The sequence below is a fragment of the Lactuca sativa genome, chromosome 5 (assembly GCF_002870075.4).
Source record: "Lactuca sativa cultivar Salinas chromosome 5, Lsat_Salinas_v11, whole genome shotgun sequence".
NCBI lineage: Eukaryota > Viridiplantae > Streptophyta > Magnoliopsida > Asterales > Asteraceae > Lactuca > Lactuca sativa.
The window spans coordinates 183,102,122-183,117,990 of NC_056627.2; the positions used below are offsets into that span (position 1 = coordinate 183,102,122).

Genomic DNA, 15,869 nt, shown 5'->3' on the forward strand with positions numbered 1-15,869 from the left:
TGAATTGATTGTTTTTTCATCTTGGGTTGATAAGAATATAAAAGTAGAGTTACAAACGTTATTCTAAGCATTTTGGACACTAGAAAATCTATGCAAAACATTTCGTTCACTACTACTACATCCATAATGATCATATGACTTGGCTAGAATGAAGTACATGACATCACAAGCGTGCCAAATGCAAAGTCGACGAATGGGAGCCCATTATAAAACCCGGTTTACCACCGTATTTGTTAAAACCTACATGACACATTGCTTCTAGTAGAACCGTTTTCGATAAGGTGTAATTAAGTGACAACAATAACTATCGACGTCAGGTAAAAATTAAATTACACGGTTCCACCTAGAAATGTTAACCAATACCAACTTATATAACCTTTTGTACTTTCAAAGATTCCGATAACTAATTAACTAAGGTGATGCTAAGTTAGCAACATACAACCCGTCATATATGTAAAAGAGGCACATGCACAAAAAATACTATAATTTGTTGACGACAAGAAGAAACAAATATAATTAACTATTACAAAATATATATCATGCATAGCCATAAAAGGAGAGTATTGTTTCAATAGTATGACACTTATGTTTTCCATATTATATTATCCTTAAATATGCTATTTGACATTGTGGTATTAGAGACGGATAATTCCCTCTGAAATACGCCTCGAATGACCAACGCCATGAGGAAAAATAGTCGTTGGTAACCTATGTCCGTGCTTAGTGGTGAAGAAATTAGCAAAGGACCTTTTTTTTTTGGCCTCAGTAGTCACTTTTAGCGGCAAATTATCATTTCGCAAATTGTTCATGATATATTTGCTCTTTCTCGAATCTCTGTCGCTAATGTAATATTGATGAAGGTCTAAAAATCCATCATTTATATGCATTATGACCAATTCTTTTGTTTCTAATTGGTGCCCTTATTATAGTTAGCCACACTATACTAGGTCTTAAATTTATCATTATTCTATAACCAAAATTCACAAATGAAAATCGAATTTTATTTTCCAAAACCTAATCAAATATTAATATTCGGTTTCAAAACCTTAGTATTCAACTTTCAAAACCAAAACACTAATATCCATGTACTAAAATAAAGATTCATATTTTATTTCAAAGTATCGAACCCATATCATAAAAGCCAAAATGTGAAAGTCTAATATGTTGGAAAACCTTTGCTTTATGCAACAATAATTAAAAAACGAGTACAGGAGAAGGAGGACAAGAGATACATTTTGGGGTAATTTTCTTTGTATTCCATCCAATTAAAAAACTTCAACTTACATATCTTTAAATACTAGAGAAAACTCCTAAAAGAAAGGACCGCTACCACCACTAATTGGATGTGTTATAGTGAGTTGATTAAATTCATTTGAGGAGGTAGTACATAATTGAATAAAATCTAACAATTTCTTGCGTATGAATTGATTGTTTTTTTTATCTTGGGTTGATTAGAATATAAAAGTAGAATTACAAATGTTATTCTAAGCATTTTGGACACTTGAAAATCTATGCAAAACATTTTGTTCACTACTACTACATCCATAATGATCATATGACTTGGCTAGAATGAAGTACATGACATCACATCCAGGCCAAATGCAAAGTTGACAAATGTGAGCCCATTATAAAACCCGGTTTACCACCGCATTTGTTAAAACCTACATGACACATTGCTTCTAGTAGAACCGTTTTCGATAAGGTGAAATTAAGTGACAACAATAACTATCAACGTCTAGTAAGAATTAAATTACACGGTTCCACCTATAAATGTTAACCAATACCAAGTTATATAACCCTTTTGTACTTTCTAAGATTCTGATAACTAATTAAATAACGTGTGATGCTAAGTTAGCAACATACAACCAGTCATATATGTATATGTAAAAGAAGCACATGCACAACAAATACTATAATTTCTTAATGACAAAAAGAAACAAATAATATAATTAACTATTACAAAATATATATCATGCATAGCCATAAAAAGAGACTGTTTCAATAGTATGACACTTAGGTTTTCCATATTATATTATCCTTAAATATGTTATTTGACATTGTGGTATTAGAGACGGATAATTGTCTCGGTAATACGCCTCTAATGACCAACGTCATGAGGAAAAAGAGTCGTTGGTAACCTATGTCCATGCTTGGTGGTGAAGAAATTAGAAAATGACTTTTTTTTTTTGCCTCAATAGTCAATTTTATCGGCAAATTATAATTTCGAAAATTGTTCATGATATATTTGCTCTTTGACGAATCTCTGTCGCTAATGTAATATTGATGAAGGTCTAAAAATTCATCATCTATAGCCATTATGACCAATTCTTTTGTTTCTAAGACCAATTCTTTTGTTTCTAATTGGTGTCCTTATTATAGTTAGCCACACTATACTAGGTCTTAAATTTATCATTATTCTATAACCAAAATTCACGAATGAAAATCAAATTTTATTTTCCAAAACCTAATAAAATATTAATATTCGGTTTCAAAACTTTAGTATTCAACTTTCAAAACCAAAACACTAATATCCATGTACTAAAATAAAGATTCGTATTCTATTTCAACGTATCGAAACCATATCATAAAAGCGAAAATGTGAAAGTCTAAAATGTTGGAAAACCTTTGCTTCATACAACAATAATAAAAAAAACAAGTACAGGAGAAGGAGAACAAGAGATACATTTTTAGGCAATTTTCTTTATATTTCATCCAATTAAAAATCTTCAAGGAGAACAAGAGATACATTTTTGGGCAATTTTCTTTGTATTTCATCCAATTAAAAGTCTTCAACTTACATATCTTTAAATACTAGAGAAAACTCCTAAAAGAAAGGACCGCTACTACGACTAATCGGATAATCTATTTGACTCCTAAAAGGACTTATGTGTTATAATTAAAGTATTAAAGAGGAAGTCGAGTAGTATAAGGTGGTGTTTGGATGAGCGTTTTATGACTTTTGTGTTATGTTTAAAGTATTAAGGAGCTGTTTGGATGATTGTTATAATTAAAGCATCAATACAATCCAAAAATCACCAAGATTTGCATCCTTGTGTTTTCATAGTTTTATCACTTCTCGTGCTACTCCTTGTAACGACAAATGCCAACCAATTGGCAGCAATGGGAACATGTATATGAAAGCATTAATATTAGAATGGTCCAGCCATCTTCATTTGATATCAATTCAAATCTTGTTGATGAATCGAACTCTGTATTTGTTAATCCAGCTTCTGAGCAATATTGGACAAGAAATATGCAGGATAATACAAGTGAACAGTTAAGAAGTGGCATCATGCCTGAACAGTTAAGTCTTTACTATTGTGATCCTCAAGGGGAGTTTCAGGGACCATTTCATGGGGTAGACATCATATCTTATTAAATAAAGTTTTTTCATGGCAGGAATTCATTGTTATGTGCAAATTTGTTGTGGGCTTAAGCCGACAATTTAACAGATCGGTCATACCTTCTGAACGTAAGATCTATTCCCATTTCCTTTCATATTTCAAAAATAAAGAAAAATAACATTACAACCTTAATTGGTTACCTTTTATCTTATAAACTGTTAAATGTTGTTGTGTACGATGGAATGCATGCATTGCTCTAGTCTGCGGAAATGCTTTTATTTGGTAAGTGATACCTAAACCTTGAGAAATGTCAATTTTATCCTTGAAAACCTTAAAGGAAATAGTACATTTCAATAATTGACTACTTTTGAGAGGTGGCTTCTCTCCCTCATTTACCGTACATTTCATTTGATGCCTACTACTGTACTTTTAATATAAGGGTAAAAAAAGGTTTATAAATCTCTTGTAGAGTTGTATTTTATGAGGAAAGATTCAAGAATGAAGAAAAGTAAGTAATCTTATGATATTGTGATTGTCCCTTTTTCTGGATCAGGTTTAATTTGGATTTCAAGCTCACCAGCATCTCCAAGTAATGAGGGATCCGTTACACTTAAGAATATCAGCTTATCAAGAGCATCACTTGCATTACTAAAAGAAGGTTCCTTGTTAGAACTTTTGTTTTTAAAAACGATAAAAGATGGAAATCAAGCATGAAACATGTAGACTGTAGAGATGTTTTTACATGTAAATTTATATATTGTAAGAAATAGAATTGTAAGACATTAAATTTTATGAAATGGATTATATTTTTTGTATATGATATTTTATTTTATATTGTGAGGCATTAAATGCAAATTTAATTTGAAAATTAGTAAATCTATAAAAAATAATTTTTTTTTAACATTTAAAATTATGATACGCAAACATGCGTGTCATCTTCATTTATGACATGGCCTTTCTTGACAGAGGCTTTCTTGATACGCATTGCGTGTCATTAACACGCGCGTCGTAAGGTTACGACACGCGAATGCGTATCGTCTTCCTTTATGACAGGGCCTTCCTTGATATGCATTGCGTGTCGTAACCGCGCGTCGTAAATGCGCGTCATAAATGCGCGTCGTAAATGCGCGTCGTCTCTCTTTATGACAGGGCCTTCGTTGACACGCATTTGCGCGTCGTCTGAGCGTTTTACGACGCGCAATGAGCGTCGTAAAAGGCCTTTTTTCTAGTAGTGTAAGAAGATATAATGATCAAGTCTTTTGCTACAAGTTTTGGATCAACTGACGTGTAAACAAACACGATTAACCAAACAATCACCCCTTAATCGTTGTTTGTTCACTTTGTTCATACACAACAACTATCTCGTCAAAACAGCCTTCACCTTAAACCATCTCAACTTTTCAGGGACAAGCGACCACCACATTCATAGCCTTTGTTCACCGTCAACCTACCAACTACTTCACCTGCAAAGCTCGTCGACAACACCTGCTTTAACCAACAACATCTGAATACTGAGATCCACCCGTTATAATCATTACCGAACCCCACACAATCTAGTTGTAACTTTTTCCGGCCACATGGTTTACCAAGGCAACAACCACCATGATTTTTGATCTTTCCCGAACACCCGGACTCCGCCTCGGTTACATCTAAAGTCTTCTACCACCCGGCTGTTCTTTGTCACCATACATAATTCCTTCGCGCACAACACTTCTGTGACACGAGTGCATTATTCCACCGGTAAAGAAAACAAAGCCACCGCTTCTACCGTTTTCTTTCCCGCGCCAAAATAATTGATGCGACGCCACCTGTGTCGAAGTCTTTACCTCTTTTTTCTTTCGCACACCGGTTAATCTCTCCATTTTCCGGTGACTACACACAACTTGCCACCAGATTTACCTTTCAATTCCACACTTCCCTTTGATCACAACATCTATAGACCGCATGTGTTCATCCCCACTTTTTGTCTCGAATGATGCTTCCTATCTCCCCATGACAACGGCCGACCCGAAACATACATTGTTTCTGATTTTTCTGTCCAAAACTAGTTGCCAACCCACGACTTCTGCTGCTCTCAGTTCCCTGCAGTCAAAGGCTCCTCCCTCATTCGAATGTCGACTCTCAAACCGACCCTCTTCAACCTTCGCTCTGATACAAAGTGTTGGAAAACCTTTGCTTCTTGCAACCATAATAAAAAAACAAGTACATGAGAAGAGATACGTTTTGGGGAAATTTTCTTTGTATACCATCTAATTAAAAAACTACAACTTACATATCTTTAAATACTAAAAAAACTCATAAAAGAAAGGTCCACTACTACTAGTAGTCAGATAATCTATTTGACTCCTAAAAAACACTTATAACTAAATCAAAATACCAACAAATTAGGAAGAGATAATGAGTCTTTTGCTACAAGTTATGGATCCACTAACCCGTAAACAAACAAATTAACCCAACTTAATCAAGGTGGGCATGTGAGTGCATTGGGTAAACTTTAGTATTTCATTAGATATCTTAGAGATTTTTTGAATTTTGGCGTTAGTTTCTTCACGTTTAGCCATAAGTTCATCCTTTATTTATACATGTTATGCTTTAAGTACTTTATTCATCTCCTCACAAATGCAATCAATGACAACCTACAATTATGAAAAAAGACTATAAACAATTAATATATGTTCAACTTAACATAAAATAGCAACATGTTTTAACTTTGAAGAAAAAATGTTTTGGACCAATTTAAAAGAAGTTTTAAACTTACTGAACCAATTTAGAACCCATTTATAAAAAACTCTAGAACAAGCCATATGAGTCGAAGTTTATCCATTCCTTTTACCTTCGGGATAAAAGCGATATCTGTGGGCCCTCGATGATTTGATGATGACAAATGGAAGTGCTCGGCCGGGCCAGGACTGATTTGATTTGTTCAATTAGTCAGTCGTCATAAATCGGAAATCGGGAAACAAAAAATGGACAGAGAGAATGATTATAATCCATGTCTCAGTCCATATGATATCTAGAATGGAGGAATATATGATCCCTTTTCTAATGGACAAGTCATTGACAAAGGTTAGACTTCATCTACAAGGTCAAAGTTCAACAGAAGCTTTTGAGAGCTACGATTGCCAGTCGGTTCTTGAAGTCACACGCAATAATAGTTTTAGACTTATCCAAGTGGGAGACTGTTGGGTTAATGTCTAAGTCCATAACTATAATTGGTGAGACTTGACCCGACCCGACATGGTCCATTTGGGTTGCATGGCATCATGCATTTGGATAGACTATAATGAGAGAAATAACACTTAAGGATTATTAATATATTATAAGTTCTAATATATTAATTGGATTATTTAATTAGTATTGATCAAGAATTAATCTATGATTAATTAAGTGATCAAAAGAAGACTAATTAAATATATTGGTTGATTGTGTAAATCATCCATACTTGTATAGTGGGCTAATGGTCCATGGATTATCAACTTGGGCTAAAACCCATAGGATGCTCCATGGTGTATTTGAACCCTTGGATCCAAGGAAATGGAAAGTCATGACAATTAGGGTTTACCCTAATTGTAACACTATATAAAGATCATAATCTTGGAAAAATCGGCCACTATGGAAGAAAAAGAAGGGCTAGCCGATTTTATGAAGTGTAGATTTCTCTCAAGTTATTCCAAGTTTATTTGGTGTTGTATGAACCATTTGAGGTGTCACACTTGGGGCACTAGGCACTCAAGCTTCATGAAGACTTTCTACATCAAAGAGGTACGTATTCTATCTTTATTGTTTTGTATGCTAGATTAGGATAATACTTTGGATGTTCATATTTGCATGTATATTAGAGAAAATATAGATCCAAGGTTTTTAGGGTTGCATGTACACTTAGGAGTGTTAGAACGCTCAAAACCCAACACCACCATGAGGTGGTGGCGGTGGGTTTTCAAGCCAAACACACGTACCCACGCATTCAGCTCGTGGCAGCAACATATACACGAAATGAATCGAGGACAAAGCTCCAAACAACCGACTAGGAGGCTGCTATCGCCGGAGTAATCTGAAACGTCGGTTCAATGACCATCGGCGACCACAACCGCTATACACGGCGTCAAACCAACAAAAGAAAGAGAAGGAAAGAGGAAGGATTGGTTGAGGGTAACCTACCTTGCAGTTCCGGCAACTCACGGCCCTCACATGACGATGATGCAGCCCTCCTTCGGTCATCAACGACCTACTGATTGCCCCCGACGTCTCTGGGAGCAGGTGTCGCGTTAACAGTGGTTCGGCGGCCTTGCAGCAGCGGCGTCGGACCTGCGATGTAAACAGTGGCTGAGAGCTCCAAGGATGGTGTCGGCTGAATCCCTTTAGGTTTAGGGTTTGCTGTTTCATTGAACGAGAGGGAGGGAAGGGTACCAGGTTTCATTCTCGTGTCACTATTCAAACATCCTTTCCATTTTACAAGTTCAGTCCCTCACCACCATATCATTTCCAAACTAAACCCAAAAATTACCAAACAGCCCCTTCCCCTCAGAAATCTTTTCAACTTTAATCCAAAATTTACCATTCAGCCCCCAACTTCCAAAATCTTTACAATTTAAATCCAGAATTTATCCTTTAGCCCTTGCTTCCATAATTCCTTCCATATTAAGTCCCGAAGTTACCAATTAACCCCCTCAGCCTTCAAATCTTTTCAATTTAAGTCCATTAATTACCAAACGCACCCTGACTTCCGAAATCCTCTTCAAATTAAATTCAGAACATACACTTTTAACCCCCGACTTTTAAAATTGTAACAATTAACCCTTGAGACAAACGCCTTGCTATATAATTATTGATTTAAGGGCAACTATACACTCATCAATTTATTTATTTATTTAATAAACGGGGTGTTACACTGGCAATGATCCTGATGAAATAAACAAACTACAAGCAATATTGAGTAAGGAATTTGAGCTAAAGGATCTTGGAAACTTGAGATATTTTTTGGGTATCGAGGTGGCAAGGTCTAAACAGGGAATTAGAATGTGCCAACGGAAGTATGTACTGGATCTCGTTGCGAGACATGTATGTTGGACTGTCAACTGATTGACACACCTGTTGACGTTAACCACGGGTTGACTCTCTTGTCGGTTCAAGTACCAACGAACAAAGAACGATATCAGAAACTGGTCGAAATACTAATATATTTATCGCATACACGCCTTGATATTGCATATGCGGTAAGTGTAGTTAGCCGTTTTATGCATGCACCCAATGAAAGCCACATGAAATTCGTATATATAATCCTTCGCTATTTGAAGTCTTCACCAGGAAAGGGGTTTTATTTTGCGAAGAATGTAAATCTAGAAGTCATGGGCTATGGTGATGCCGACTGGGCTGGAGATAAGTCTGATGGTAAGTCCACTTTAGGGTATTTTACTTTTGTGGGAGGAAACTTAATAACTTGGAGAAGTAAGAAACAAAAACTAGTATCTCGATCAAGTGCAAAAGCAGAGTTTCGGGGCATGGTTCATGGAGTGTGTGAGTTATTATGGGTAAAACGGGTGCTAAGGGATCTTAGCATTGGTGTGAAGGAAGCTATGAATCTTTATTGTGATAATCAAGCGGCTGTGAAAATTGCAAACAATCCAGTTCAACATGATCGAACAAAACATGTTAAATTAGATCGTCATTTTATTAAAGACCACCTCGATAAGAAAACAATAAATTAGCCATTTGTTAACTCGAAGAAGCAGCTAGCTGACATGCTAACTAAGGCGATGAATGCAAGACTATTTAGTAACTCTCTGGACAAGCTGTAAATGATCGACATTCATTCCCCAGCTTGAGGGGGAATGTTGGCGAGAGTGAATATTTCATAAGATCAAACTATCTTTGGCTAGTATTGAGAAGATCATATAAACATGGAAGTTATTGGGTGTTGTTACTGTCATATCTCTTGTATAGTTCTTTTTTTGTGTTCAAATCCCTATATATGTAATCCCTCTGTAAAGAAAAATATATAGAAAAACCTTTCATACGAATTTCTTGTTTTTAGAAGAGACGATGAAGTCTTTAGAGGAGAAGGAGCTCTAAAGAAGAAAGGTGTAAAGGAGGCCCACTCATCTATGGTTAATATGATTTTATAAATTTTGAAAAAATTAAAAATAATTATAATATCTATGTATAGATGACATGGCCTATACGCCGCCACACCATCATGCCAACAAAGCGTCGTTAACATGATAACCGGCCAAATTTTGGTTTGTTCCTCTAATTAACTTGTGAAATACGTACAATTTTAAAAATCTACTCCGTGCAGGCACAAACGCATGAAAATTCTAATAATAATAAAAAAAAAAAAAAACAAAACAACAAAAACACACACACACAAAGTTCGTTGTGTGTCTTTTTCTCCTATGTACATTGTAGGCACATGCATGTAAAGAAAAGATTGTTTGAAAGGAACAGGTACTATTTTACTAGCCTAGCTATATAATCAAATTCACCTGATCGTAATTGTAATTTTTTATGTGTATGTATTACATTAATTGATTTATTTGAGTTATTTCTGTTAGTATTAATTGTTGTTTTTGCTATGTTCTCATGAAGCAAGCAACAACGAACAAATCTGTGGCTTACTCCATCCCCAAAAATAATGGATAAAACATATATTGTTAATTATGTATGTTCAACTTTTCAAGTTTTCTAGCAGGTGGTTTTAAAACTAGGTTTATTTTTAACAATTTGACTAGATAAAGTGTTATGTTATATTCAATTAAGATTGGGACCTAGGGACCTAGTCCTTACGACAAAGGAAAGGTTTTTAAAGGACAGATGGATATGATCTCTTTGATAGCACTCTAAAGTTGCATTTGAACAACGGTTGGTGATGCAATAGAATGAGTTGTTGACTCTGCCAAAATCATCCTTAGACATCAACCTATATATATGTTCAGATATCATAGCAAGGTTCATGCTGTAGCAACAGCTTTCATAATCTTCAACGAAAGACAGACACAAAGATATGGGTGGAATTTTCTTGTCATTGTTAGCAATAACTTCACTGCTTCCTTTGTATACAATTGGTGGAACTACCAGGAGCTATGAGTTTAACGTATGTCTCATTACATATGATGCTTATCATTTTAATTTGTAGTCCAACAAGTTGATCTATTTTTTCATGCAGATCGAGCTGCAAAACGTGACACGACTGTGCCACACAAAAAGCATGGTTACGGTCAATGGAAAATTTCCAGGTCCACGTATTGTCGCTCGAGAGGGTGATCGGCTTCTTATAAAAGTTACTAACCATGTCTCCAGTAACATTACAATCCATTGGTATAATTAAGAGCTGTACATTTTGTATTTTCTAACGCTCTATAACGTATTATTATTACTTTAAATACAATCTCATCGTACTATATATGATTCTGATGCATGCATGCTATATACACAGGCATGGTATTAGACAACTTCGGAGTGGATGGGCCGATGGGCCAGCATACATAACTCAATGCCCCATACAAACTGGCCAGAGTTATGTGTACAACTACACTGTTATTGGACAAAGAGGAACATTGTTTTGGCATGCACATATATCATGGTTACGAGCAAGTGTTTATGGTCCTCTCATCATTCTGCCAAAGCTTAATGTCCCCTACCCTTTTACCAAGCCCTATAAAGAAGTTCCCATCATCTTTGGTAAAACTACGTACATATATACTTTGTTGAATCTTTTAATCTCTAAGCTTGTAGCTATGTTGTACTTAATTACATCAGTTTTGCATGCATGAGAGTAATTACAATTTTGTATGTCTACAGGAGAGTGGTTCAATACTGATCCAGAGGCTATAATTTCGCAAGCAACACAAACCGGTGGGGGTCCAAATGTTTCCGATGCCTATACCTTCAATGGGCTTCCCGGACCTTTGTACAATTGCTCTGCTAAAGGTACCGTATTTCTAGCCTTTGTTACATACGTACGTACGTACACCCCTGGAATACATATTTATATATATAGAATACGTGTATACATATGTATTGAAAGAAACCATGACTGAATGAGAATGCTCATGAAATCTGCAGACACATTCAAGCTGAAGGTAAAAACCGGGAAGACGTACCTCCTTCGACTGATCAACGCAGCACTCAATGATGAACTCTTTTTTAGCATAGCAAACCACACCCTCACCGTTGTTGAGGCTGATGCCATTTATGTAAAACCTTTCAAAACTGAAACGCTTATACTAGCTCCTGGTCAAACCACCAACGTCCTCCTTAAAACCAAATCCAAATTTCCCGGTGCCAACTTTCTCATGTCTGCTAGACCATATGTAACGGGTCAAGGAACCTTTGACAATTCCACAGTTGCTGGTATTCTCGAATATGAGTCACCTGTTCCGATGAAAAATCTTCCACTCTTTACACCAACATTACCATCTTTAAATGACACTTCATTCGTGTCAAAGTTTTCAAATAGACTTCGAAGCTTGGCAAACTCTAAATTTCCTGCTAATGTCCCACAGAAGATCGACAAACATTTATTTTTCACAGTAGGACTTGGGACGGCCCCTTGTGCGCAAAATAGAACTTGCCAAGGACCGAACGGGGCTAGATTCGCTGCATCCATAAATAATGTGTCATTCGTACAACCAAGTGTTGCCCTTCTCCAGTCCCACTTCTTTAATAAATCGAAGGGTGTTTATAGTCCTTATTTCCCTATCAACCCAGTGCATTGGTTTAATTATACCGGAACTCCTCCAAATAACACCTTTGTGAGCAATGGTACAAAGCTCATGGTTCTTCCTTTCAATACTAGTGTGGAGTTGGTCATGCAAGATACCAGCATTCTTGGTGCCGAAAGCCACCCTCTTCATCTCCATGGCTTCAATTTCTTTGTTGTTGGTCAAGGGTTTGGAAACTACGATCCTAAGAAGGACCCTAAGAACTTCAATCTTGTGGACCCTATCGAAAGAAACACGGTTGGTGTGCCTTCTGGTGGGTGGGTTGCTATACGATTTCTAGCGGACAACCCAGGTTTGTTACTCATGCATGTAATTTCAGTTTGGTTTCTTGTGGTGCATATATGATTTATTTTAGTTTGTCATTGATATATTCTTCTTCTTATATATTGTCCAGGGGTGTGGTTCATGCATTGTCATTTGGAAGTTCATACCGGTTGGGGTTTGAAGATGGCATGGCTCGTCTTGGATGGAGAACTACCTAACCAAAAGCTCTTACCTCCACCGGCTGATCTTCCAAAATGTTAAAGCTTCCGTTGCTTGGAACATTTCAATCAATTTTTTTCAACAATTCAAGTTTGAGGGATGTGAATATATTGTTTTTCTACAACTTAACATCGGAATGTGTTATAGTGAGTGATTGACTAAATTCATGTGAGGAGGTACATCATTGAATAAAATCTAACAATTTCTTGCGTATGAATTGATTGTTTTTTCATCTTGGGTTGATAAGAATATAAAAGTAGAGTTACAAACGTTATTCTAAGCATTTTGGACACTAGAAAATCTATGCAAAACATTTCGTTCACTACTACTACATCCATAATGATCATATGACTTGGCTAGAATGAAGTACATGACATCACAAGCGTGCCAAATGCAAAGTCGACGAATGGGAGCCCATTATAAAACCCGGTTTACCACCGTATTTGTTAAAACCTACATGACACATTGCTTCTAGTAGAACCGTTTTCGATAAGGTGTAATTAAGTGACAACAATAACTATCGACGTCTGGTAAAAATTAAATTACACGGTTCCACCTAGAAATGTTAACCAATACCAACTTATATAACCTTTTGTACTTTCAAAGATTCCGATAACTAATTAACTAAGGTGATGCTAAGTTAGCAACATACAACCCGTCATATATGTAAAAGAGGCACATGCACAAAAAATACTATAATTTGTTGACGACAAGAAGAAACAAATATAATTAACTATTACAAAATATATATCATGCATAGCCATAAAAGGAGAGTATTGTTTCAATAGTATGACACTTATGTTTTCCATATTATATTATCCTTAAATATGCTATTTGACATTGTGGTATTAGAGACGGATAATTCCCTCTGAAATACGCCTCGAATGACCAACGCCATGAGGAAAAATAGTCGTTGGTAACCTATGTCCGTGCTTAGTGGTGAAGAAATTAGCAAAGGACCTTTTTTTTTTGGCCTCAGTAGTCACTTTTAGCGGCAAATTATCATTTCGCAAATTGTTCATGATATATTTGCTCTTTCTCGAATCTCTGTCGCTAATGTAATATTGATGAAGGTCTAAAAATCCATCATTTATATGCATTATGACCAATTCTTTTGTTTCTAATTGGTGCCCTTATTATAGTTAGCCACACTATACTAGGTCTTAAATTTATCATTATTCTATAACCAAAATTCACAAATGAAAATCGAATTTTATTTTCCAAAACCTAATCAAATATTAATATTCGGTTTCAAAACCTTAGTATTCAACTTTCAAATACAAAACACTAATATCCATGTACTAAAATAAAGATTCATATTTTATTTCAAAGTATCGAACCCATATCATAAAAGCCAAAATGTGAAAGTCTAATATGTTGGAAAACCTTTGCTTTATGCAACAATAATTAAAAAACGAGTACAGGAGAAGGAGGACAAGAGATACATTTTGGGGTAATTTTCTTTGTATTCCATCCAATTAAAAAACTTCAACTTACATATCTTTAAATACTAGAGAAAACTCCTAAAAGAAAGGACCGCTACCACCACTAATTGGATGTGTTATAGTGAGTTGATTAAATTCATTTGAGGAGGTAGTACATAATTGAATAAAATCTAACAATTTCTTGCGTATGAATTGATTGTTTTTTTTATCTTGGGTTGATTAGAATATAAAAGTAGAATTACAAATGTTATTCTAAGCATTTTGGACACTTGAAAATCTATGCAAAACATTTTGTTCACTACTACTACATCCATAATGATCATATGACTTGGCTAGAATGAAGTACATGACATCACATCCAGGCCAAATGCAAAGTTGACAAATGTGAGCCCATTATAAAACCCGGTTTACCACCGCATTTGTTAAAACCTACATGACACATTGCTTCTAGTAGAACCGTTTTCGATAAGGTGAAATTAAGTGACAACAATAACTATCAACGTCTAGTAAGAATTAAATTACACGGTTCCACCTATAAATGTTAACCAATACCAAGTTATATAACCCTTTTGTACTTTCTAAGATTCTGATAACTAATTAAATAACGTGTGATGCTAAGTTAGCAACATACAACCAGTCATATATGTATATGTAAAAGAAGCACATGCACAACAAATACTATAATTTCTTAATGACAAAAAGAAACAAATAATATAATTAACTATTACAAAATATATATCATGCATAGCCATAAAAAGAGACTGTTTCAATAGTATGACACTTAGGTTTTCCATATTATATTATCCTTAAATATGTTATTTGACATTGTGGTATTAGAGACGGATAATTCTCTCGGTAATACGCCTCTAATGACCAACGTCATGAGGAAAAAGAGTCGTTGGTAACCTATGTCCATGCTTGGTGGTGAAGAAATTAGAAAATGACTTTTTTTTTTTTGCCTCAATAGTCAATTTTATCGGCAAATTATAATTTCGAAAATTGTTCATGATATATTTGCTCTTTGACGAATCTCTGTCGCTAATGTAATATTGATGAAGGTCTAAAAATTCATCATCTATAGCCATTATGACCAATTCTTTTGTTTCTAAGACCAATTCTTTTGTTTCTAATTGGTGTCCTTATTATAGTTAGCCACACTATACTAGGTCTTAAATTTATCATTATTCTATAACCAAAATTCACGAATGAAAATCAAATTTTATTTTCCAAAACCTAATAAAATATTAATATTCGGTTTCAAAACTTTAGTATTCAACTTTCAAAACCAAAACACTAATATCCATGTACTAAAATAAAGATTCGTATTCTATTTCAACGTATCGAAACCATATCATAAAAGCGAAAATGTGAAAGTCTAAAATGTTGGAAAACCTTTGCTTCATACAACAATAATAAAAAAAACAAGTACAGGAGAAGGAGAACAAGAGATACATTTTTAGGCAATTTTCTTTATATTTCATCCAATTAAAAATCTTCAAGGAGAACAAGAGATACATTTTTGGGCAATTTTCTTTGTATTTCATCCAATTAAAAGTCTTCAACTTACATATCTTTAAATACTAGAGAAAACTCCTAAAAGAAAGGACCGCTACTACGACTAATCGGATAATCTATTTGACTCCTAAAAGGACTTATGTGTTATAATTAAAGTATTAAAGAGGAAGTCGAGTAGTATAAGGTGGTGTTTGGATGAGCGTTTTATGACTTTTGTGTTATATTTAAAGTATTAAGGAGCTGTTTGGATGATTGTTATAATTAAAGCATCAATACAATCCAAAAATCACCAAGATTTGCATCCTTGTGTTTTCATAGTTTTATCACTTCTCGTGCTACTCCTTGTAACGACAAATGCCAAC

General features: G+C 35.0%; 1 protein-coding gene across 1 annotated transcript; it reads left to right on the forward strand.

Annotated features, from left to right (window-relative positions):
* The first annotated feature begins 10,299 nt into the window (after positions 1 to 10,299).
* LOC128126455 (laccase-17-like) lies at positions 10,300 to 12,760 on the forward strand. Its single transcript, XM_052764391.1, has 6 exons — positions 10,300 to 10,434; positions 10,507 to 10,658; positions 10,777 to 11,021; positions 11,142 to 11,270; positions 11,406 to 12,356; positions 12,459 to 12,760. Exons 1-6 carry the CDS (start codon positions 10,345 to 10,347, stop codon positions 12,587 to 12,589), a joined length of 1,698 nt encoding a protein of 565 aa, XP_052620351.1. The 5' UTR covers positions 10,300 to 10,344; the 3' UTR covers positions 12,590 to 12,760.
* Positions 12,761 to 15,869: the final 3,109 nt, after the last annotated feature.

Excerpts from the sequence above, each read along its gene's own strand:
- LOC128126455 (XM_052764391.1), top strand. The coding sequence starts at position 10,345 with ATGGGTGGAATTTTCTTGTCATTGTTAGCAATAACTTCACTGCTTCCT. Across the intron at positions 11,022-11,141 it reads AGAAGTTCCCATCATCTTTG|GAGAGTGGTTCAATACTGAT; the intron begins GTAAAACTACGT and ends GTATGTCTACAG. Across the intron at positions 11,271-11,405 it reads GTACAATTGCTCTGCTAAAG|ACACATTCAAGCTGAAGGTA; the intron begins GTACCGTATTTC and ends TGAAATCTGCAG.